At 38.1% G+C, this 24,324-nt stretch overlaps 2 protein-coding genes across 2 annotated transcripts in view; one reads left to right on the top strand and one right to left on the bottom strand.

Moving 5' to 3' along the window:
* The window catches only part of CGAS (cyclic GMP-AMP synthase), a 7,929-nt gene extending 4,587 nt beyond the window's left edge, over positions 1–3,342 (top strand). The window contains exon 5 of the mRNA XM_032104822.1: positions 589–3,342. Within this exon, the coding sequence (XP_031960713.1) occupies positions 589–931 (343 nt within the window). The 3' untranslated portion in view covers positions 932–3,342. The remainder of the gene's footprint in view (positions 1–588) is intronic.
* DDX43 (DEAD-box helicase 43) lies at positions 1,257–24,324 on the bottom strand. The gene is made up of 16 exons (XM_032104821.1): positions 23,985–24,324; positions 23,384–23,439; positions 22,876–23,008; positions 21,451–21,558; positions 20,814–20,895; positions 18,369–18,525; positions 18,165–18,283; positions 17,774–17,884; positions 14,913–15,054; positions 11,263–11,363; positions 10,521–10,608; positions 8,885–9,012; positions 8,175–8,284; positions 7,311–7,449; positions 6,479–6,566; positions 1,257–3,128 (listed from the first exon to the last, which is right to left on the bottom strand). Exons 1-16 carry the CDS (start codon positions 24,304–24,306, stop codon positions 3,021–3,023), a joined length of 1,992 nt encoding a protein of 663 aa, XP_031960712.1. The 5' UTR covers positions 24,307–24,324; the 3' UTR covers positions 1,257–3,020.

Here is a 24,324-nt window from a genome sequence, read left to right as displayed (position 1 = left end):
CAGTTTAGCATTTAAGAATTTGATGTAAGAGTAATATAACACGAAGCAAGAATAAATCTTTTAGGCATAATTGTTCTACAGCAATGCAACACTGCATGTGCTTGCTGAATGTCTGACTTGCATTTACCTAACAAAAGGTGGAAACAATCACCTTGCTGGTTTACACTCCAGACTTGCCTTAGAATGCAAAAAGATGTGACTTGTTAAATTATCTTTTCCAAATTCAGTCCTGTTTAGAAAAAGCAGCTTAAAAAAGTGATGACTCCACTTTCTGAGCAAAATTACACTTCATATCAAGGTAATTTCTAAAATGATGGTGAGAGAACTACTGAATGAGATCAAGATGAATAAATGATTTTTCATTTCTGTAAGAACTGTCTTCCACATTTCTTCAACACAGAAGAACAAAACCCACATGAGGTACAAAACCTCCTTAACAAGTAAACTAAGAAGTTGGTTTGCCAATTACATCTTGTACTGAATCAAGAAAGTCACCACAGAATTAATGCATAATTGTGTTTAAATACTTGAACCACATACTTAGAACTATGGAGAAGGTACCTAATCCATTCTTATTTTCTTTAACAGGAAAGGTTGTCTTAAGCTGCTGAAGTACCTTCTAGAGCAACTTAAAATGAAACATCCAAAAGAATTGGAAAAATTCTGTTCATATCATGTCAAAACTGCTTTTTTCCACTCCTGTGTCACGTGGCCAAATGACTCAGAGTGGCACTTGGGAGACCTGGATCATTGCTTTCAGCAATGTCTGGAATTTTTTGTGGGTTGTCTGCAAAAGTCTCAGCTGACTCACTTTTTTATTCCCCAATACAACTTGCTCAGCCTAGAAGATAAAGCAAGACATCATTTCCTTTCAAGAAAAATAAGCCATGAATTGAACAATGGATTCCCAGTATTTCACGAGAATTATTAAGAACATTGTTCACAATAATATCATGTAAACTTGCATATTTAAAACAAAAAGTTCTGCACCATAAACTACTCTTCAATAGTGTGGTACTACAAAAACCAAACCAAAACAAAATCAGGAACATGAAGACAAAAATGCATGCTTTGGCCACACTGCTTAGCCATAACTCTTAAAAGAAACGTTTTAAGTAATATTTATTTTGCCTATCCAAATGTAGATATCACCATCAAAATGTCTTCGAGGTATACTAAGAACATATAGAAGAATTTGGAATAGTTCATTTCCCATGTGTAATTTCTGTATTTCCAAATACAAAGGCATCAATGACTGCATAACAGAAAAAATGACAATTTTATTTAAAACTAAGATGCAATACAGAATATCCAAAATACACTCCTGCTTTCAAAAGGAAAAAAGTCACTGGAGTTACTTCAACATTAACCAGAACAACTTCTCCAGATCACCTGTGTGGATGAAGATCTTTTGCAGAGGACAATCACAAGCAACAGTTAGCAGAGAGAGAATATTTTATCAGAGTAATATGAAGTTTCTGAAGTAACTTATCCTTTCTGAGTCTTCAGAATTGCTTTAGAAATCAGTCTTTTCACTGGGCTTTGAAGCAGTCGTTACCTAATACACTGCAACAGAGTAGATGTTATTGTGCCAATGAGCATTTATTTGTATGATGAATCATGTAGAAAGAAATGCAACTTTCAACCTGTATCAAAGAGGAAGACTCTTGATATAAAAGGTTATCAAAACCAAAATGCAGCATGAATTGGACACTCTTGAAATTGAAATTCATATCCATTTTTCTCATGCTGAAGTAATGTGTGTGAGGAAAAAAAAAGTAGTTTTAATATTTCCTATTACTAAAATTGTGCAGGTGAGAAGTACACAGCATTTGGGAACTGCTGTGCTGCAAATAAGTAGATCTTTCGCTTTTACTTATAGAAGCCATGGGAAGTCCATATTTTTAGCCTACTTTTTGAAGGTAAAATAACCTATTGGCTTGAATAATGCCCAGATATACCTCAATTATGAGCAAATTAAGAGGGAAGAATATTTAGAGAGTAATTTTACTAAATTATTCTCATTTTTCTGAGTTTTGTTTATTAGTTTTTATTTAATCATATGACACATAAATAAGCACAAGTTCAGACCAAGCATTGAATGAAGGAATAACTCCTTCCCATATAAATTTCTAAGAGTAGAAAACATATCCCGTTATCACTGGGAGTCTGTGTGACAGAACCTGACATCCAAATGTAAAGTGTGAATCAACTTTACCTGGAAGAAATAAAAGCTGTCCTTTGAACGTATTCTTTTCTCCATGGCTTTGTTGACATTGCTGTAGTAAATTCTGGTTTTATCCCTTAAGCTAGAATATTACATCCACAAAAACAAGAGTACAAGCTGATTTTCTTCCCCAGTTAGCCACAAACACATACTTCTTGTCATACTCTCCTCCATTAGAAGAAAAGGCAGACCTCTCTCAAAAAATCTTGAGACACAAGTCTTAACAAAAATGACTTCCAATGTTATGTTTTTAAATAAGAATAAAGAAAACTTGCTTCAGCAAACGTAAGTAATGGCAAACCAAGCAGTTTTCGTTATCCTGAGAAATACTTCTGCATGCCAGTGGCATATCCGGGCAAAGGTACAGTATTTTGAAACTACATTGACAAACATTGCTTTCAATGAATAATCCAGTTCTCTGAATATAAAAGGAAAAGTTATCTTTTACATTCTTATATATCAATACTGCATTTAACTAAAAAAACTCAAACCAACCAACAAAGCCACAATATTTGTTTTTAACCAGTAGAAAATGGCTTTAGAAGTTTCATACATCACACAAGAAAAAAAAAAAAACCCAACTAATTTTTATGTGAAAATAGTGTTCCAAGTGCAAAACCAGATTTACTTCTATATAAAGTTAATCCAGTTTTCTTTTCTAAGACACTTTTTAGAAGTTTGTTTAAATAGGACAGGTATGGAAAGCAATCATGAAACTTAGACATTCAAGCTCACAGATAGTAACACTACTTATAATCACATTCTCTGTTTCAGTAACTTCAAGGGATTACACTTATTTTGAGGGCTTTCTCCAAGGTCTTTGTATATCCTTTTCAATTTCTTTTCTCATTTGTGATTGTTTGTATCTTTCTGCCATGGCAACAAGCTTATCAGGAACTACCTAATAAGAAAGCAGGCAAAAAAACATGGTGAGTTTTAAATAAATCTAAACTTTTAGACTCTGCTTTATGTGAATGCTATTGCTTTGTGTGTTCTCAAACTTGATTTCATTATTTATCTGGCTCCTGTCACTTTGCAAATTCTTTTCTGTAGAAATGCAGAGAGAAATCTTTTTACATAAGATTGTACTGAAATATACTGAAAAATAATCATCATAGTGTGTCTGGATTTTCAATAATATACCTATGTTTATATCACAGTATCTGATGGCAACATATAACCAGCTAACTACAACATTATAGTTCAAACAGAAATGTATCTTTTAGCTGTAATGAACAGCTGGTAAAACATCCAGTGCCACTTAAAGGTGGTATCATACTATATACATACATTTAAATGTTAATTTGTATTAAATTCCTTATGGAAATTTTAAGAGCCTCTGAAGAGAAACTTTGTGACTTAAAAGAAAGTGTTGTCACAGGAATGGTTCTCATGTGCTTAGAAAAAAGCTAAAAGACAAGAAAAGAAGGGCAGGAGAAAATAGTCAGATCTCCCACCACTGGGAGGTCACAAGAGCACCTTACTAAGATCCACAGGGGTGTTTGGCATGTTTGTAATTATTTGGAAAAGAAGGTGAATAGTATCAACACACTCTCACCTCAGAGTTCTTAAGGACTGAGGCTAGATGTGAAGAATTACAGACAGACTTACTAGGCAGAGTGACAGTGATGAAAGAAAAAACCCCAGATACCATTCTTTTGCTCATGGAACAAAGGCAGTATCTAACAAGACTTAAACCAGGTCGGGCATAATGCTTACAATAATGCAATGTTTGCTGCAAAAAGCACTGTGGGCAACTGTACTGTCACGAGGTCTTGGATCACTGATCTGTCAAAGGCAGCCCACTTCAACAGTCTGCAATGGCATGTGGCCATCAGTGGAAGTCACCCCGTCCAGAATCAGTCTCCTGATCAGCGTGGAGGGCAGTGTGTGAACGTGGTACTAACATGATTGCTCAGTCTGTGTGATTTGTGCCTGCCAGTGGCACAAATACAGTGCAAACAGCAGAGTACAAACGAATGTAAATACCTTAAAGTCTCCCTAAAAGTGCCTGGGCTTGGCAACGCTTGAACAGGTGGAGAATGCAGCCAAGACAACAAGACTGGTGGAGGAGGAAGTCATATTCCTCTAGTTCCCATTTCTTGTGTCTGACTTTATGATTGAGCAATGCTTGCCATTTGCTATCAGCAACTTTTTCTTGAGCTGGCATGAGGGACACCTTGCTAGTATATGTTTTATGTGTTGAATTGCTCTTACTGGTGAAGAACTGTCCTGGCAGAATATGACAACTCTGGAAGAGTCTATTCTGCCTAAGTTTCAAACATTATTTAAAAATAAAGTTTAAAATTATGTATCTCTAGCTGAAAGTCACTACAGACTTATCAGTGGCAATAGAAGTAATGAGACAAAGTTATTTTTCAGTTGAAACATGGAATGATTTTCTTCCACAGTATCAGATCCTCTCCTAGAGCTTGAAGCATAACTTACTCCAAACTAAAATCGCAACGATTTCTTGCAAGAGTGGTTTTTGAGCAAGCACAAGGCAAGAGTGGTAAGAAGTGAGGATACAGAAACATAAAAATCTCAGTAAGATAATATCCATCATCTAGTGGCTTGTTGAGATTTTTCATGAACAATCTGGGTATCTGCTAAACATATAAGATAGGTAGGGTAGTCCAAGTGAGAAAACAGAAAAGGATAGAGATGCCATGATTTACATGGAATGCTTTTCTTGGTATTACAGAGATTACTATTTTTCCACCTGTTTCCTTAATATAGCTGTTCATGCTTCTTAAGCTTTTATATATAAAAGATCTCTTCAACATGAAACAGACACCTTTTTGTTGTACCTGTTTTTCTTTTAATATAATCTGTAGATTCAAAATCACAGAGAACATTTGGCTAACAAATGCAGCTTACTTGTTTTGAAATCGAAATATTTCTGTTTTCAGTTCTCTTCTTACTTTTACATGATGCTTTAAGAATGAAATAATGGTATTTCCATTGTCATGGGAAAAAACCCATCCTACTTGTCTGTAGGGATACTTCCCTTCTATCAGACATAACTAAGTTTGAGAATAATGTTGTGACTAATAGTAACTCTTGAAAGAAAGGATTCAGAGTTCCTCTTTTCTCCTCTGCACTCAGAGACGTTCCCAGTTGAACTATCACACATTACAAAAAACCAAAACCAGTTTGGGAACTTTGCAGTCTGCAGCTGAAAACAAGGCTTGAATGGTAATTACTAACTCAGAATACAAAACACAAGGCACCTCTAAAGTAGCTTCACAGTATCATTACTGGTTTCATCTCTTGCATTTTCTGAATAAAAACAAAAAACCCCACCCCAACCAAAACCCCCAAATTTGCAACGTGAAGAAATTATTAGGTGACTACTTTCTACACTTTTTTTTCCCTTCTTTTCATCCGTCAAAAGCATCTTAGCAGGTTTGCAATAAAGCAACGTAGTATCTTTCAAAGAAGAGTTGTAAACCAGAAGACTGAGATGAAGTTCTAACCCAGGGTTTAAAATCTGATTAAGTGTCCAGAGTAAAAACCACAGGTCCTAGATAAAATCCATTTAGTATGTACTCAAACTCCCATCCAAAAAAACCAACCAACCAAATACCCCAACCCAAACAAACAAAATTTCAGCTCAAGTCAGGACTTGAACTGGGGGTTTACTATAAATCAGGCAAAATATTGTTTCTTGTTACAGCAAGAAACAGCAACACAATTGTCTCTGTTTTCTTAGATATGGTATCAAGAAAAAATATGTTTCTTTAAAGAAAGAGATCACATTCCAGTTCCATTTCACATATTATTTACAAACATCAGTAAGAAAGCTTGGTAAAGTACATGCAGGTGTCACAGCTGTCAGATACAATAAACAGATAAGATAGTTGAGCTTCTTCTAAGTATTGTTAATATTTACACTGTTAAACAAGAACATTGGTAAATGCATCCAGAAGTGAAATACAAATGGAATAAAATACTATGACATAAAATAGACCCTATTATTCCTCTGCACACCTCAATGTATATGTTAGTTACTTTTTCTTTGGACATGGAAGGCTTTGGTTAAAGTTCACAGTTCCTTACTGGGACTCATCTGTAAGGTAAAACACAGCCAAGGCTATCTAGGACAAGACAGACTGAAATACCCATTGTCTTTCCCTGAGATACCACAAACACTCACCAAAAAGGGTCTAAATAGGCTTAGAGCTTCATGACCTGCTTCAGGTGCTAACCCAGAACCAATATAAATCTTACCCAGTAATGTATTCTTACTTGGTTTGCTCTTTCCAGAATGTCAATCAGTTCGGACGCAAACTTCCAATCATTGCTCGTGACAAGTGTTACTGCCTCCCCAGTGCGCCTAAACAAGGAAGGAAACAACTGCTGATCTTCAAAATAACTCTTACTAGGCTTTTACTACTGACCTAGGCAGTATTACTGAGCTGGTAGAATAAAGTGGTTTGAGCATTAACTGTGCACATGACAGAGAGCTACCTTTCATAAAAATCAGAATACAGCAATTCATCTAAAATGGAGCAAATGCAGAACTAATTTAGACTTTAAGATAATAAATCTAGCATAAAGGCAACATATTTAAGTATGAAAAGACACACATTCATATAATGATTAAATGAGAAAAATCACACTTGTACAAGCCTGGGAAAGCAGCATCCAAAAACCCACCACTAAACTACACCACCATGATCGGCTGCAGACTTTAAACCATGCAGATGGCTTCTGTTCAATGTGTTGTCTAGAAAACTAAATAACTCAGTAGCTCATGAAGAGACAAACAAGGAAGTAACATTCCAGAATATCAATGCAGACATTTTTTTCTAATTCTTCCTCATATTTAAACCAGCTTTCAAACATCCTTCATTCAATAACAGAAAAACATAAAACGTGTTTGCCTTCAATTTAACAGTGAATTCATTTCAAGACATAAAGCAGTGCGTTTAGAAACATACTTTGATAGACTGAAGTCTTCACTCCCCCACCTCACATCACCTGTAGCCTCTAGAATTTGACAAGAAAAACTCCTATGCAGTGCATAAAACACAACAAAACATTGATAATACACTACTATTTTCTGGTAAACACTTACCCTGCTCTTCCCGTACGACCTATTCTATGAACATATTCTTCAATGTTGCGAGGGAAATCGAAGTTAAAAACATGAGTAATATCATGCACATCAAGGCCACGGGATGCCAAGTCAGTAGCTACCAATATTCGAACTTTGCCTACAAGAAGTACGACAGGAAGAGAATGGGAGTTTATGGAATAAGCAGAAAACATACTCCACTCTATTGGTTTTCTAGCTTATAATGGACTTACTATTCTTAACACAAAGTAAAATTATGCTTGTTGCATGTCACACTGAGTTAGCTTCAAATACAAGCTGGTAAGTAAGCACCCAAAATGTCGTTTTACTGTTATTTGCATTTCACAAGTAGAACAGCACAGTGCAGGAAAAGTAAGAAACCTGCCTAGTTGATATAAAGAGTCTGTCCAAAGAACAAGAACTTCAACAACTATATTCTCAGCTGATGCTCTTGTCACAGCACTAGTCTTTTATTAGCAAGTGTCCACATAACCCTGAAGTATAACCCTACCAGCATAATCTGGAGCAGAACTGTTTCATCGAAAGCACCATCATCTGACATTTAAATTTACCATTCTGTAGACTAACACAACACCAACTTTTCCAGAAATGTCAAAAGTAATATAAACCTTACTTCAAATTATTAAACTCCCAGACATTCCAAATTTTATTATAGAGCAACCTCTTTGTTTGCTGGGTGTTTCTGTTTGTCAAATTAATAAAGTAAACATGTAATTCAGAGCTCTTCCACATTTTTATTTCCATAGTACGCAAGAGACACAGCAATTAGAGATAGACAAGTTTTGAACACAACAAACTTTAAAAGTCTGGCCTAAACAAACCAGTACTTCAGTACAAACTCACCTTTCTTGAAGTCATCTAAAGCCTGTTCTCGATCGCACTGTTCCCTGTTACCATGAAGTGACTGTACTGGAATTCCTTCGATACCAAAGTCACTTGCTAAGTCATCAGCTCTAGGGTGAAATAAAGCAATGGCTCTTAAAACAAAAGGAAAAAAGAAAGAAAGTAGTGCAGTATCTAGATTTAGATCAAAAAGACAGTGACGTGACAACAAAAGCTAAATGTGTGCTTAAGGACAAAACACTACTGAGCTCAGCTGGTATTTATTATAAAATAGGAAAGGACGTCTAAGCCCCATAGAAATTACCTTTATTTATATTTTAGGGAAGTACTAGATTATTCTTGTGTTGTTCACTCAAAAAGTTCAAGTACGATACAATGACCACCCCCCACATTAATCAGGTCTTGCATGCACCAGAGGCATATGGAAGTAAACAGTGCATCATATTCATGTATCCCCAAGAATCCAAACACCCCACTTGAACTATATGAAATTAAGACTTACCACCACCATTAATGATATTAAAAAAGATACAAACTGCCAGTCAGTCTGAAGGAAGAAATAAATAATAAAAATAATACTACTAGCAGCACATTGTGGACAAGAGCTATTACAGTTGACAGTTATTATGTAAACTAAGAAACTATTCAATATTTCTGTTAGGGAAAAAAAAAAAACCAAACAGATGTGATACTGGGAAGTGATTACATACGTAAGCTTTTTTCCCACAAAAATGATGACCTTATCTTTTGGCTTCATGGACTTAATGAAGCTATGCATGAAAGCTCTCTTTTCTTCCTCAGGGATAACAATAACTTTTTGCTGTACTGTGTTTACTGCCTGTCAAACAGCAAAAAGGGATGTTAGGTAGAAACAGAGTAGAGTAATGTTTTTTTCTGTTAATTCCCATATTGCCATGTTATAAAACTAATAACATATGATCCCACAAAAAACTATTTTAATATGTATCAGTTTGGAGTTCAAACAAAGCAGATTTCTTATTTCCTAGGTGCTTCAGGAGAATAACAAAATTTACCTTTAAGCAGTTTGCCAAACCATTTATTTGCAGAGATTTAAAGGGTACAGATTAGTGAGGTGAAATAAATATAGCATTAGTGAAAAACAGATTGGAGTTCTTTAATTTGCAAGTATTTTATGTTAATCCAGAGCAAGTTAGAACAATGGCAGTCTTACTTGAAATCACAGGCTTTTAAAGCAGATTCTGTAAATCTATTTGAAATTATCACTTCTAACTATTCCAGTAACAGTTCATTAAAAACTTTACTCCATTACATGTGGAAGTTACCACAGAATGTCTACGGTATATCTCATAAGTAGAATAAATGTCTAGACATTCTCATGGCACGGAATCATGATCTTTGTGGCGAGAGTTGAAGACTCAAGTACACAAAGATTCTCTCTCCACATGGGAGCCCTTCCCCCTCCCACCCAGATGTCACCTCTTCAATTAAGAGAAGCTTCTGTAAAAAGAGATGAATGCCCTAGAGAAGAGAGCTACAATAGAAGTTGATGTCTTTCAAATTCCAATCCTCTGACAAGAAATGTCCTTTGATAAAAGCGTAGTTCTGAACAGAACAGACAAAAAGCACATTTTGCCTCTCTTTCTACCTAAGAGTGTACTGGATACTAGGTTTCCTCATTCACTATCACTAAAAAAAGTGGAACTGAAAAGGAAAATTTCCAAAGATCTTGGGTGAACTACTGCTTCTATTAATTCTGGTGGTACTGAAGCCAACTACACATAGCTGCACAACAATGACAAATATGCAACTACATCCACGTTAGAAGTTTTGGACTTTAAAGACAGTTCTTACTCTAACAAGTATTTCCTGCTCTAGACAAGCGTCCTCCAAGAGTTTAGTACAAAGCTCCCACCCCATTTGAGAAAGAAGCAGTTAGGAAACACAAGTTCAGTTAAGGGTCTGTATGCATTAGAAGAAGACCTTCAGAAGGAAAACCAAGTAAGGAAGGAGAACTTGCTGAACTGAAATTAAGGCTGCAAAACCAAGGGCTCACACAAAAACAGCACTGTGAAGCAGAACATTCAACATGACTGATACTTGTCAGCTGTGATTCCTACTGAAGAGCTAAGATTTCCAGATGTTGTTACAGAAAAAGTGTTAGTTAATACTTTTTTAATTTTTCTGAACTTTTAAGGAAACTTTGAAACAAATAGTATGGAGCTGTTTCTTGAAAGCTCAGATTGATTACAACAGATATGTGCATTTACTTACATACAATTAGTTACAAGCGAAAATTTCCTGGCTTAAGTGTAGGTTCTTCTGCAAAAGGAAGGGGAAAAACCAAAAAAGAACCGGACAACTTACTGCTAAGTCAAGAGTGCCGACATACACAATCATGGGATTTTTCAAGTAGGATTTTGCTAGGCGACGGACGCCATCAGGCCAAGTAGCACTAAACAGGAAGTGAAGAGGGAAATACACATGAGAATAGCATGCAAAATCTTCTCCAATTCGTTAATTTCATCATAGTAAACAGCACTCAAGCTTAAAAGGTAATTTTACTGGTTAAAAGTACAGGCAACAATTATGGAGCCTTTCTATTGGAGCCTAAGGTAATTTTAGTTTTCAACAATACCTAATAAGCAAGTATCTAGCCCGTTTTCTCTCTAAACCAACAGCTTAAATGCAAAATGTGGGAACAAAAATTATTGTTGGGATATTCAATTCTTAAGTTCCCAAAAGCTGCATAATTTCAAAATTAATCCAGGTACAGACTAGCAGAGACACTGACCACAAAGTCAGGAAATGCTTTTGGTCCCAGATGGAGAAGCATAAGCTGGCATTTCAAATTGATATGGCAAATTCTAGCACTCACAGGATACCTTACTTTTTTTGGGAGAACTCAATTGTCTTTATATTTGATATAAAACATCAGATAAGGCAGTACAAAATGGAAAAAAAAAAATTGTCAAATGGCTCATCAGGACTGACTAGACAGAATTCGAAAGAAAACTAGTAAAAATTTTAATAACTGACACATTTGTTTTGAAATTAACTTGTTCAATAACCTTATGTTCAAGTCCTGAGCACTATCATGTTTAGATACCTTGTCATAACAGTTTGTCTGTCAGGGCGCACATCTATTAGGATCTTCATTATCTGAGGTTCAAATCCCATGTCCAGCATTCTGTCAGCCTCATCTAAAACCTGTTCAGAAACAAGGCTATTTATTCTGCCTAGTCCCTCAGATAAGGGTTTATTTCAGCAGGACGTTACACAGAAAGATATTTTAATGGTAACTGTTTTAATTGCAGAATCTTCTCCGTAACTTACTGCAAAACCTGTTCAACTTCTATTTCACCTCCAATTTCCTTGATAGTTTTTCATTCAGTATTAAACTCACAGGCAGAACAAGAAAATTCGCAGCGCCTTTAAGAGCATTTAAAGTCACTAAAGAAAAAACAACTGTTTAACAATAATTAGGTTGATGTCTCAAACTAAGCACAAATTAAAAAAACCCCAAAAAACCTATAACCAACCAAACCCAGAGGGGAGCAACCCGCTCAACACACATTAAGAAATTGTTTGTAATTTAAAGGGAAAATCTCATTTCTACCTCATTAGAGATCTCATACAGGATGAAAATATCACTTGTCAGTTTATCTCCTCATTAGAAGTAGGAAAAAAGCCAGAGCATACATTCTGACTCACACTAGGACACTGCACAACTCCCAGAGCACAAGCTCTGTTTCATCTGGCAAAAAAAAGCCAGAAGTGAACAAGTGAGCTGGAGGTCTGAGTACAACTCTTCGGCACTGATAAGTTTTCTAGTATACAAGCACACTTGTGAATGTTTTCAGTCTCATACAAAGAAAGAAGACTGACATCCAAGACTCATTTCTCCTCTGATTTATATAAACTCTACTTGAAAATTAAAGTTACATGGATTGGGCTTTTAAATATTGACAATTTCTAGTCACTTATGTGGAAATACAGGACATTGATGATAATCCCTTTCTAGTGTCCTAATTTTGATGCTCCATTATTCTCTGATATTTTATTATATTAAAGGGGTTTAGTACATTATCTGTGTAAATCTCTGAAATGACAACAAATTATCAACTGAGCGACAGAAGACAAGAAATCTATTTCTTGATTTAATTCTCTTTATTTTTAGAGGGCTCATGGAGATTTCATTAACTACACGAATTCTAATAGAACAGCAAGGCTGAAACATCATTAATTTTAAATACAGAGTTGGCTGCTATGCCTTTTTCAGCAGCAGAAGCTTTCTATGCTATTAAGTACACTGGCACTTTGATGCAAAGGGAAAAGAAAGCATCTATGTCTAATAGATGGATCAGGGTAGTTGAAGTTTACTTTCCTTATTTTTGATAGCTGCTGTCAGATAGACACTAGTACTGATTTTTTCAAATGTGTCATAGCCACATCCTGGTTTATAATCTAAATGTCTTTCAACTGACATGATCTTAGGTTTCTTGTTATCTTTAAATATATAGGTATTTGTTAATATTGTTCATTCCAGTTCTATTTCTTGGCAAGAAAATCTTACAAGCCAGTTCTTCCTTTCAAAATTATTTACTTTCCTCTCTCCTTTGTTTTAAATCAGTTATTGTTAAGTTTTACACTTTTTTTTTGTACTGAAGAATAAACGCATTACTCCAATCTACCTTCTACATCCTCCTTCATGATTTATATATATATTTTTAATTACACTTTCTCCTAAGTGCTTCCCAATTATTCAAGCCCAATTCCAATTTCCTTCCTTCTGCTTTATCAGCATGGCGTCCAAAGAAATAAGATTACTTCATGAGACTGCTGATGAATGAATTCTGATTTACATTGAACACAGGGAAACAAAAAGCAATTTTCATATGACGTATTTTGAACATCAAAAGGCTGTTTATGACAGAATTTCCAGTCTTACTTATGAAATAATGAAAAGCAGCAGCCTATCTTGAATAAATGGGTTCCTAAAAATCTGAATCAAGACTGCAATCAACTTGATGCTTCTGTCAGGCAAGAAGAGAAATTTCAACCTCAAATTCACCTTGGGTCCTGTGGCTACTCAGACATAATGAATGGTTTGGTGCTGTGGTAGGGTTTTTTTGTTTGTTTGTTTCTTGTTTTGGTTTTTTGTTTGTTTGGTAGTGGTGGGTTTTTAAAATTTTTCTAGGGGGTGGCACATCTGGTTGGTTGGGTTTTTTTAACAACTGTATCCCAATATCTGATCGTGGAAGTCATTTGGGAAACAATTGTATCATATTAGCAAGTAATTCCAAGTTTACTTTGGGAACCTTCATAAGACTCAAGATCTTTAAATGAAAACTGTAAATGAAGTTCTTCAATGAAGAGTGTTCTTCATCCAAGGTGTTAAATTTAAAATCTAATACCACTCTCTTTTCCCTAAAGCAAGGCTGCACGATTAAATTATTTGTTGGCTGAAAACTGACAACAAAGCTCTGGAAACAGAAAGCATCATATACTAAAAAGCACAAGAAACTGCAAGGATAAAAATATAGAAAGATTACAAAAAGATAGCATTTTCAATGTCCAGTTTTTGACATGGGGCTTTAGTAGTGCAGCATTTCCTTAAAGTCTGAGGCATGAGACCTTAACCACATCACAATACAAGGTACTTGCACTGGTTGCAATCTTCTGAAAACTGCTTTTAACTGCTAGTGGTACAACAACAAATGTCTTTCCTCCTGCTTTACATCATCATATTTTTCAACTTGATAGTTAATTCTTTTTGGCATTGTCATACTGTAGTATATGCTGCACATACTGAAATGTGCTTTTGGTTCAATGCCCACTGCTTTACGAAGCAGTGTGTGCCTGTAGTATGACTATACTTCACCTTGGCAGAACTGTTCCTACAGTTCTCAGAATGCAGGTTTTCAGGCCTATTTTCATCCTGCTCAGCAATTACATGTTACTGTTCTACACAAGGCTATTCTTCTGTCTTCCAATAATAAACTTTTTTCCCAGATGGTCAAATTTATAATGACCCTATACCACTGCTGGCCTTGCCAGTAAGCTCACAACTATTACCTAGAACTGGAGCTAACTTGTTACAACATGGAGAGAATTTAACTCTCACAGGGTAGTGGGGGTGGACAGAGAGCACGGCCAAATTGTCAAACTAGGCAACAATTCAGACAAGTTAGAAATAAATTGAATATACGGAGGTGTTTTACAAATAGCAACAGTCTTACATGTTCAGCACAGCAAAAGGCAAGAATGAAATGAAGACATAAGGATTAATAATAACATTTATAAGGCTGTTTTCCCAGTGAGACCAGATGAAAGTCAGTCCCCCAACACTTAAGTATCTGTGTGTGACTCTGCTACTGCACAAGTTCTAATAAGAAACCGAGTCACTGGTAACCTTTAAAAAGAAAAGGAAAAGACAACTTCAGAAAGGCATTTCATCCATTAGTAATGAATCCTGACAAAGTGAATTTTAGAATGCCAAACGTTACTGAAAAAACAATTTAGCATCTTTGAAATGCTTGCTGTGCTAGAAGCCTATTTTATTTTTCCTAGGGAATATTTCACATCTGCAGTGCAATTATAGTAAGTATGAATCATCCCTCCAACACCCATTTCAACGTCAAGCTGTATTGTAACTAAGACTTTGGAAGTTTATAGAAAACTCCATTACAGCTTAAATTCAAACAGAGTCAACCATTTCCCAAATCGTGCATTATTCATTGCATATCAGTTACTTGCCAAATATGTTATGCTCTTCAAATTTATGAAGTTGTTCATTTGAAGATCATTCAGTCTGCCAGGAGTAGCAATAACAATATCCACACCTTTGGTAACCATGTCTATCTGTCCTTTTCGGTCCCCACCACCATAGACGCAAATACTGTAAAATAAAACGTTTTACAGAAGTAGTGTATTAAATTTCAGCTAAAGTCAATCCTTTTCAAATAAATGCCACCATGTTGTTTTAAAAGTATCACTTGGTATTAACAAGAAAAAGGAATACAGCATGACTGACAGTATCCCAGTAATCAATAAAATTAATACTGAATGACACTCCCTCAACAGCTCAGCAATAGTTTTCTGCTGAAACTGCAGTGGAAGTGATTGTGAAAGGAAGATAGTTCAACTACGTTTTGGGTTGTTCCGAAAATATTTACACAAAAAATAGATGAATGTATGAAAGGATGGATGATTTTCCAAACAGTACCATCAAAAGTCAGTTGTTTTGCTGTTGGGGTGACTGTAACACTTACTCAGAATGCTACACAAAGTTAACAGAGATCCCTACAAGTAAGTTTCAGAGTACACTAATGTCTGCTTAATTGCTTAAATGAAGATCTACACTTCCCAGGCTTGTGGATGAAACACACAAGCAGCTGATACACTAGAGAATTAGGCTTTTACCAGAAGAACCACAAAAAGGCTAGAAAAATGGGCTGATGAAAATACCATAAAGCTTAACGAAAGCAAAGATAGGGATGGAATTACCCCATGACTCAGGGTCAACCTTCTAGAAGATGGCCTTGCGGAGAAGACTCTGGTGGGCAAGAACCTGAACATTATTCAGCAGTGTAATCTCACAGAAAAGAAAGCCAGGCATGTTCTATGGAGAAGGTATCAATAGGCAGCATAAAAATAACATTGGGTCATTACAGGATGAGGATGGTCACCTCACAAACAGGGACAAAGACACGGCAGAGCTGTTTAATGCATTCTTTGATGCTTGCCTTCAGTATACACGATGCACCAAGGGGATTTCAGTGCCCTGAGCTGGAGAACCATGACTGCGAGAATAATCCACTCCTAGCTGAGCCACAAATTATGCAGGATCTGCTGCTCCAGCTGGATTCCTACAGACCGATGGGGCATGATGAGATTTGTACAAGAATCCTCAAAGAGCTGGCTGATGCCATTGTGAAGCCTCCCTCAGTGATTTTTGAGCAGTCTTTGGAATCCAGAAAGGTCCCAGCTGACTGGAAGCTGGTGAACATTGTTTTGATTTTCAAGGATCCCAGCCTGTTAGTCTCACTTCAGTGCCTGATAAATTTATGGAGAGGATTATTCTGGAAGGTATTGACAAACACCTGCAAGATAATGTAGTCAGTGGCCACAGCCAGCACAGCTCCATGAGGGTGAAGTTCTGCTTGTCAAGCCTGACTTCCTTTTATGACAAGGTAACCTACCAAGATGCTCAAGGGAAGCCAGCTGATGCAACCTTTTTGGATTTCAGTAAAGCTTTCAATACTCTCACAGTATCCATCTGGACAAAATGTCCAGTATTCAGCTGATAAACACATCATGTGATGTGTGGGCAATTGGCTCACAGATCAGGCACAAAGGGTTAGAGTGAATGGGGTGACATTGGACTGGTGACCTGTCACTAAAAGGGTCCCACAGGACTCCATCCTCAGCTGTGTTCTTGAACAGCTTCACAAATGACTTGAAGGCAGGACTGGAAGAGATACTAAGCAAGTTCACAGATGAAACTGGGAGAAGCTGTTGGCTCCCTCAAAGGTAGGGAGGCCCTGCAGGGAGACCTCCACAAATCAGAGGACTGGGGAATCACCAACCACATGAAGTTAAACAAGGGAAAGTGCTGGATTCTGCACCTGGGATGGGACAACCCTGGATGTACAGACAGACTGGGAAATGAGATGCTGGAAAGCAGTGCCATGGAAAGGGACCTGGGGGTCCTGATCGATGGCAAGGTGAACATGAGTCAGCAGTGCCCTGGCAGCCAGGAGGGCCAAGTGTATCCTGGGGGGCATCAGGCACAGCATCGCCAGCCAGGCAAGGGAGGGGATCGTCCCGCTCTGCTCTGCACTGGGGTGGCCTCATCTCGAGTGCTGGGGGCAGTTTTGGGTGCCACAATGTTAGAAAGACATTAAACTGTCAGAGAGTGTCCAAAGGAGGGCAACAAAGATGGTGAAGGGCCTTGAGGGGAAGCCGTGTGAGGAGCAGCTGAGGGCACTTGGTCTGTTCAGCCTGGAGAAGAGGAGACTGAGGGGAGACCTCACTGCAGTTACAACTTCCTCATGAGGGGAAGAGGAGGGACAGACACAGCTCTCTTCTCTCTGGTGACCAGTGACAGGACCTGAGGGAATGAATGGCCTGAAGTTGTGTCAGGGGAGGTTTAGGTTGGATATTAGAGAAAGGTTCTTCACCCAGAGGGTGGCTGGGCACTGAACAGGCTCCCCAGGGAAGTGGTCACAGCACAAAGCCTGTCAGGGTTAAGTGTTTGGACAATGCTCTCAGGCACATTCGTGTGACTCTTGGGGATATCCCATGCAGGGCTAAGAGCTGGACTTGATGATCTTTGTCCCTTTCAACTCAGCATATTCTGTGTGATTCTTCTCAGCTGTCAACATAGAAGGGAAAGAAACAGAAAAGCTACAATAAAGAGAATTCCAAGTGTACAAGAAATAGATCTTGACCATGAGATTAGTCAAAACAGACATTCTGAAAATTGGGAAAATATAAACTCTGCATTTACTACTATCCCCTCCTCTCTTAAATGTAATTATTGTAGTAGGTGAATTAAGTCACAACTGGTAGGAGAAAAAAATATTACGTAACAAGCCAGTGAGAAGAAAGACTACCTTTTAATTCCTTTGTATGCATACTTTGAACACTCTGCCTCTACCTGAAGTGCCAGTTCTCGAGTGGGAGCAAGGACTAACATTCCAGGCCCCCCACGCTGATCTTTGGATCTGCAACAAAGCATATTTAGAATGTTGGTATAAAAGGACAGGCAAAGTCCATCACACTTGACACTGAACATTTTTACACTGTTCTAAACTTCCTCTGTACACTGCTGCTAATGGAATCTATGGTAACAAAACTGGTATTTTTTCCATCAGATTTATAATTTTTTTTCCAATACATGATTTTTATCTTCATTCGTAGAAAATCATCTCAGGGTGCAGGAGGAAGTAAGTGCAGGGGGAAGAATGCACAGCTAAACAAATCAGACCCGTGAGCAGTCCTTACATTGGTTGTGAAGTCAAGTGAATGAATCCAGGCATTAAGTATGCTAATGTCTTCCCAGTACCAGTCTGTGCTATACCAATAAGATCAATTCCTTGGAGTATGATCGGCCAAGCCTGGGACTAACATAAAACAACAAATACTTAAATGTACTTTTCATTTTTCTCTTAAGCTTCAGTTAAAGAGTCATCAAAATTGAAGACATACCTGAATTGGCGTAGGCTTTTGAAAACCAACTTTTCTTATATTAGCCATAATATCAGGATAATGCTCAAATACATCTTCAAATTTACAAACAGGATTTGGAATACTGCGCTTTTCACCTTCTTTTAAGTCATCACAAGTTATATCATTATTTTCTTTCCTGTATAGAGTTGAAGTAGTGCAATTGTTTTAAAGTCTCATTAGCTGAAAAAGTACAGCTAACACAAAACACTGTGTTTCTTAACTTTTTTAAACTCCTGGAACAAGAAAAAACAAGTTCAGGCTCTTGAATGGGACTGAATTAGTCTTCTAACTTTCTTGATAGCCTTATTATAGGAACATGTCTCCCAGAGGTATCTATTACCATTCTTTCTTAAGAATGACTAATTTGAAGTTATACATGGTTATTAACATGAACTGCAGTCCTGTCATATCAGGCTACAATTATACTCTATTACAAATTAATTAGGTGTGACAAGTTTTAAACCCAAAGACAACTCAGAACTCAAGAGGAATGGCTTAAACTTATCAGTCAGAATTCTATATTCTGACAAAAACCTTCCCCAACTGTTTTCAGAGAAGCTCCCTGGGTACTCTAGAGAATAAAACCAGAACAATTTTGGGAAAAGAACATGACCAGTAAGACAAGCTCCAAAACCAGCCCTGGAGCAACCAATCCCTAAAAGCAGGCAAAACCCAAATCACAACACAAATAAAAGACGACATTAAAAACTGGTGTTCCAACGCTTCCCCCAGTTCAGAGCTACTGATATGCTGTCCTAGTTTGGACCAAGGGCAGAGTTAATTTTCTTGCAGTGGCAGTGAGAGGAGCTTGGAGCCATGTGGACATACCTATGTTGTTAACTCTATACCACCCAAATCATCATTAGGGGGTGGAAAGGTTTTTCACTTTCCAGGAGAAAGCAGGTGTGGTTTCCTGTGGAAGAAAAAGGCAATGTGTGGACCCTCCATGGCCATTTTGTGCCTTTTTCTGGGGGAGCAAATGGTAAATGGAGCGGTGAGGTGGTGTGGATGGTCCAACCAGAGGGCTTGGCATCGTTTGTTATCTCAGGCTTGGGGAAAAAAACATGGGTATGGACCGTTTCATCCAGCATTTTCTCCTTTGTCTCGGGAGCCGTGTGGTGCCAGCTGTGGCAGTGTCATGTCGGTCAGACTTCCATGAGCATGTTGCATGTAATCCCCTTCTTTTATACAATGTTGTTACTAGTGTTGTTGCTGTTTGGTTTTCTTATCGCACTGCTGTTTTCCAGTAAATTCTTATCTCAACCCATAATCTCTGCCTTTTGTCCCTCTCTCACCAGAGGGGATGAGGGAAGGGGAGTGGCTGCTTAGAACTTAATCTCTATCTGGTTTTAAACCATGACATATGCATAAGCATATTGATTTCAGTCCTGTACTCCTCTGAAGATTCCCTTCAGTAAAAAGCTTTTCTTCAAGTGGGGTGGAAGCTAGGAAAAGAATGGGCAATTCAACTTCCCCATATGTTTACAGAATTATTTCTTTCAATTGCTGCCTTTTTTTTCCTTAAAGCGAACCAATTAGATGAAGTAGAAAAAAAAAATTCCTTTATCACACAAGTGCTACTCCTCAGTACATATTTTTAACCTACAAGAACAACGTTCTGTAATTTTCACTAGCTCTAACAATAACACATCCATATACCTCAAGGAAAAAGGTGAAAACAGCTGGAAACAATACCATGTTTTGGTCACTGTGGCAAAGTTTCTCTGGCATGCAAAGAAAAAAAAGACATCTCGCAGAAAGAAAGTAATAAAAAGCTAACAAATAATGCTCACTAATTTCATTAGAATTACTGAAGGGAGCTGAAACGATTACCAAGGCCTGAACAACATCACTTGAAAACAGATGATCTGTTTTCCCAGCAAAGTATTCACATAGGCCATTGGGTAAAAATGAATGGGTACAGTTAACTGAAGCAGGTACTCACCAGGATGCGCTTGTAAAGACAAGACAGACAGAAAGGAAGACAACAGTAACAGAAGTTGGAATTTGGTTTGAAGATGGTTTTGACTAAAAAAATGCACAGAAAAAAATTGCAGCCAAGAGGTAGTCAACTTGTGAACAATCCTATTTGGAAGGACCTAGAAAATGTACATACTGTCTCATAAAAGGCAAAGAAACAGCCAAAAGTCAGTGAACTGTCTTGAATGTTTTCTGTTCTGAAATTCAGCTAGATCAAACACTTTTAAAGAAGCAGAAAACCCCTAAAGTTAATTTTCCAGACAACTAATAGCATCTCATCTGCTAGTTGTTTCATTCCCAAAAAAGAGTTCTTAAGAAGATTAAGTTACTACAAGACCCCAGCATTAATGCCTCTGTCTCAGTATTTCATCTCCCACATTCCAGGCTTTATACCTTAACAGTAATTTTTGCCAAGCAGATGATTCCCTAAAGAAATTATCTTACCGCCACAGTTCCACTTCTTCTTGTGACATAGATGCAGTCCTGGATGATTCTTTGTAGAAGTTTTTCTTAATTGGAGGCAAGCCTTAAATAATCAGAAAAATTCAACTTGAATCAGCAAGAAATAATAGAGTCAGTGTAAGTCTACTAAAGCTTAAGATGCAAAGCCCAGAACCCAGACAGTGCCTTGAGTGAGGAAACTAGCTGGAAGTGATGGAAGACCATTGCTCACATAAAATGATGCAGGCTGAAACAAATACTTCAGTATCCGTGGAAAATACTCTTCCCCATATTTCAAGTTCTAAAGTAATTTCTACTAACATATATAGTATTATATTTAACAATTCTCAGTTGTTTTTTTTCCTGTGGCCACATACAAAATGACACCATTTTCAAAGGGTGACATTCAAAATACCACTTGAGTAGCAGGTTGAAGACAGATTACCATCTTGGCACAGTAATCAGTGTCCTCCAGGACCATGCTGAGAAATGCTAACAAGGTCAGCTCACTGCAAATACATCACTAATTTGGGCTCTGAAAGATTCAGTCATCTCAAAGCAGGTATTAGAAATGTTTAAGCATTCCAACAGATTTACCACACAAAGACAAGTATAATACAATCAAAATTGTAAAACTAACCTGCCCATTTCATAGCTTCATATTTGGCCCTGTTTTCTCGAAGAGAGGCCCAGTTAATCACTGATTTCTTTGGGTTATTTTCAGGCTTGATAATGTCCAAGGTTTTTCCTGAAGAGTTAGTAACAAAATGCTGTTGTTTGATGGAACAAACCATGGGGAGAAATCTCCCCTCAAAACAAACACATTTTTTCTATTGCAAGGCCTCATAAATTTTGAGCAGATATGAAACATAGAAGTGGAAAATTCTTTCCGAGGTTTCTGCCCTGAAACATTGCTAAAACCTGTACAAATTCAGTTTTGATAACAAAAGGGAAACATTTCAACATCTTTAGCTGCTTAAAGAAAGTAGGTTATGAAATGCTTCTCCTCCAGCTATAAATTAGCCTTGTTGTGCAGCAAGTTTTTGAAAAACTTTTGAGACCAGCAGATGATATGCAGACAGAAAGCTTTCATTTCAACAGCTACAAGAGCAAAGCTTACTTCTAAAGCATCCAACACCACAATAAAGTCTCAGTCTAGTTATATTCTATACTTCTTTTTTCATGAGGTTTACACTTCCTAAGTAAGTTTTACACTCAAGATATAAAGAGCAACACAACTCTGTGGAAAATTAGTGGAAAAGCAGGGAACATAGGGAAAGCACTGTCACAAATACTAAGGAAGTGTTATATATTTCTAGTCTCTTGAAACATACTCATCCACCCCCTGGGACACTTCTAAAAATGAAACACACAACTACTCCAATCCTTATTCTAATGCTGGAACATAAATCCTGGATCCCTTCTTCCTCATCAGTGCCTCAGATCAACAATCGTGGATGGCATTTGCCTGTGCAAAGAATTGTTGGGGGCACATACAAGACCAATAACAAAAGCAGCATTCATACATACAAACAATATTTCTATATCCATGTAACAAAGTTACCACACAAAAGCCTAGTAAAGCCAGGCATGAAGTACAATATCAAATCTTAAAACATTAACTTCCCATGAATATAGTAGGAAGTCAGCATAGTCCATGCTATGATCAGCACTTTACAGACTATCTTTAGAAAAGTTTACTGAACTGTAATACTCCACAGATACTAAACTTACACTAGAGCCAATACTGGTATTTTGGAAGAATCAGACTGATAATGAAAGAAACCAAGGTGGTATAACATCCTGCATACATGAAATTGTTGAAAACACACAGGAACAGATTTTCACAGAAGCCTGGCAGTTTGGGGGGAAGGGGGAAACTGTCCATAGTTGAAAAAGGAGGATACCTTGGTATTTCTGTTTTAAGGAGATGCCATTGCCCAAGAACAAGGTTAAAGTTAATTCACTCTGTAAAATACTAACAATATAAAAACAGTCCAGCAAACTACCAAATATATGGAAAGGCAATCCATAATATTTTTTCCCCCAAACCCACATTTCTTACCTTTCTCTGTTCCACCTCTAATGTAGTTTTGTCCAGAACTTGTAACAACATTGTCAATCAACATCTTGGCTTTGTTTTGCTCATCGATGCTGCCAAAAATCTTTACTTCAGCTTCATAGGTTCCTCTTATAACCTAGGTTCAAAAACATCACTGAAGTTTCTTTCATACTGCAAAGACAAGCATTATGCAAGAACACAAACTGAACACCATTTTTCACCCTTTTTCTTTCCGAAATTTAACTTGATCTATGAAAAGGCCCTTTAATGCTTTTTCTAAAAGAAAAGGAAATAAATGCAAACTTAAGGAAAAAAAAAATCAATAACCTTTTCTTATTTTCACATAACATCCAAGCTGCACCCTCAATTCCACTTCCTTTTGACAAATTCTAAAACAGTAGCATTATTACAGCTATTTTAACACCCTTCAACTTCCTCCAACTGGTTTACACAGAAACAAAACCAAGTATGTTCCCAAGCCCATGTCTTGACAACATACAGCACATGATACCTTTATCCTGGAACCCGAAGAATCCTCAAGTTCTTTAATTTTAGTTCCACCCCGACCTGTTATAAAGATTCACAGCAGGGATTACAGAGATCCAGGACAAACTGCCCAAACCCACACATTAAGTGTTTCATTTGTGACTGAACCCCAAGACCTTCACATGAGTGCGTGTATCTAGAAATAGAAGAACGTGTGACACCAAATCGTTGGAGACTGTAGGCAACTCTTTTGTCAGTTAACCAAATGCAAGGCTTGTGTGTAGAGGAATGCCCTTCAGTGGAAGAGATGGAGGAGTAAAACTAGATCAAGAGACTGTCACCCTTACTCCATGTGACTAGAGAGGGGCTTCGGACCACTTGCACACTGCTGGCCTTGAGAAACAGACGTCAACTCATTCACTTTAGGGAGGAAAAGTTTCCCTAGAGAGAGAAACTCTGCTAAAGCACGCTGCCATGCCCAGGTGGAGAGAGGTGCACGGGAGCTGCAAGGGGCCCTTCTACGGCCAGACCGACGGAAGGCAGGGATGCACTCCCTCAGGACACTGGGGGCGGCCGTCTCCTCCCCTCCTCCCCACCCCCTTACCTCAGGGTGCACCCGTCATTACCTATGAGAGCCCCGACCAGGGCGCTGTCGAGGTGGAAGCAGAGCGGCGCCCCAGAGTACTGAGCCTGGCCGGCCGCAGCTCGGGGCGCCCGCTGCCGCGCCGCCCGCCTCGGGCCGCCGGAGCCTTCAGCGCCTCGCGGCTCCCACTCTTCCCCTCCAGGACTCCCCGCGCTCTTCCCCCGTCGCCCGACGCCCTCCACGGAGGCGCGGCCCCAAGAAGGGGTGCTGGGAGACCAGCACAGCCGCCCGGCAGCAGCAGCGGCGGCCCGCGGCCAGTCCGGCGCGCCGAGCTCCTCGTCGCTGCTGGCGTCCCAGTCCGACATGGCGACCGCACCCCGCTC

This window comes from Corvus moneduloides, chromosome 3 (genome assembly GCF_009650955.1).
Source record: "Corvus moneduloides isolate bCorMon1 chromosome 3, bCorMon1.pri, whole genome shotgun sequence".
Classification (NCBI taxonomy): Eukaryota; Metazoa; Chordata; class Aves; order Passeriformes; family Corvidae; genus Corvus; species Corvus moneduloides.
This window is presented reverse-complemented; position numbering and strand designations above follow the sequence as displayed.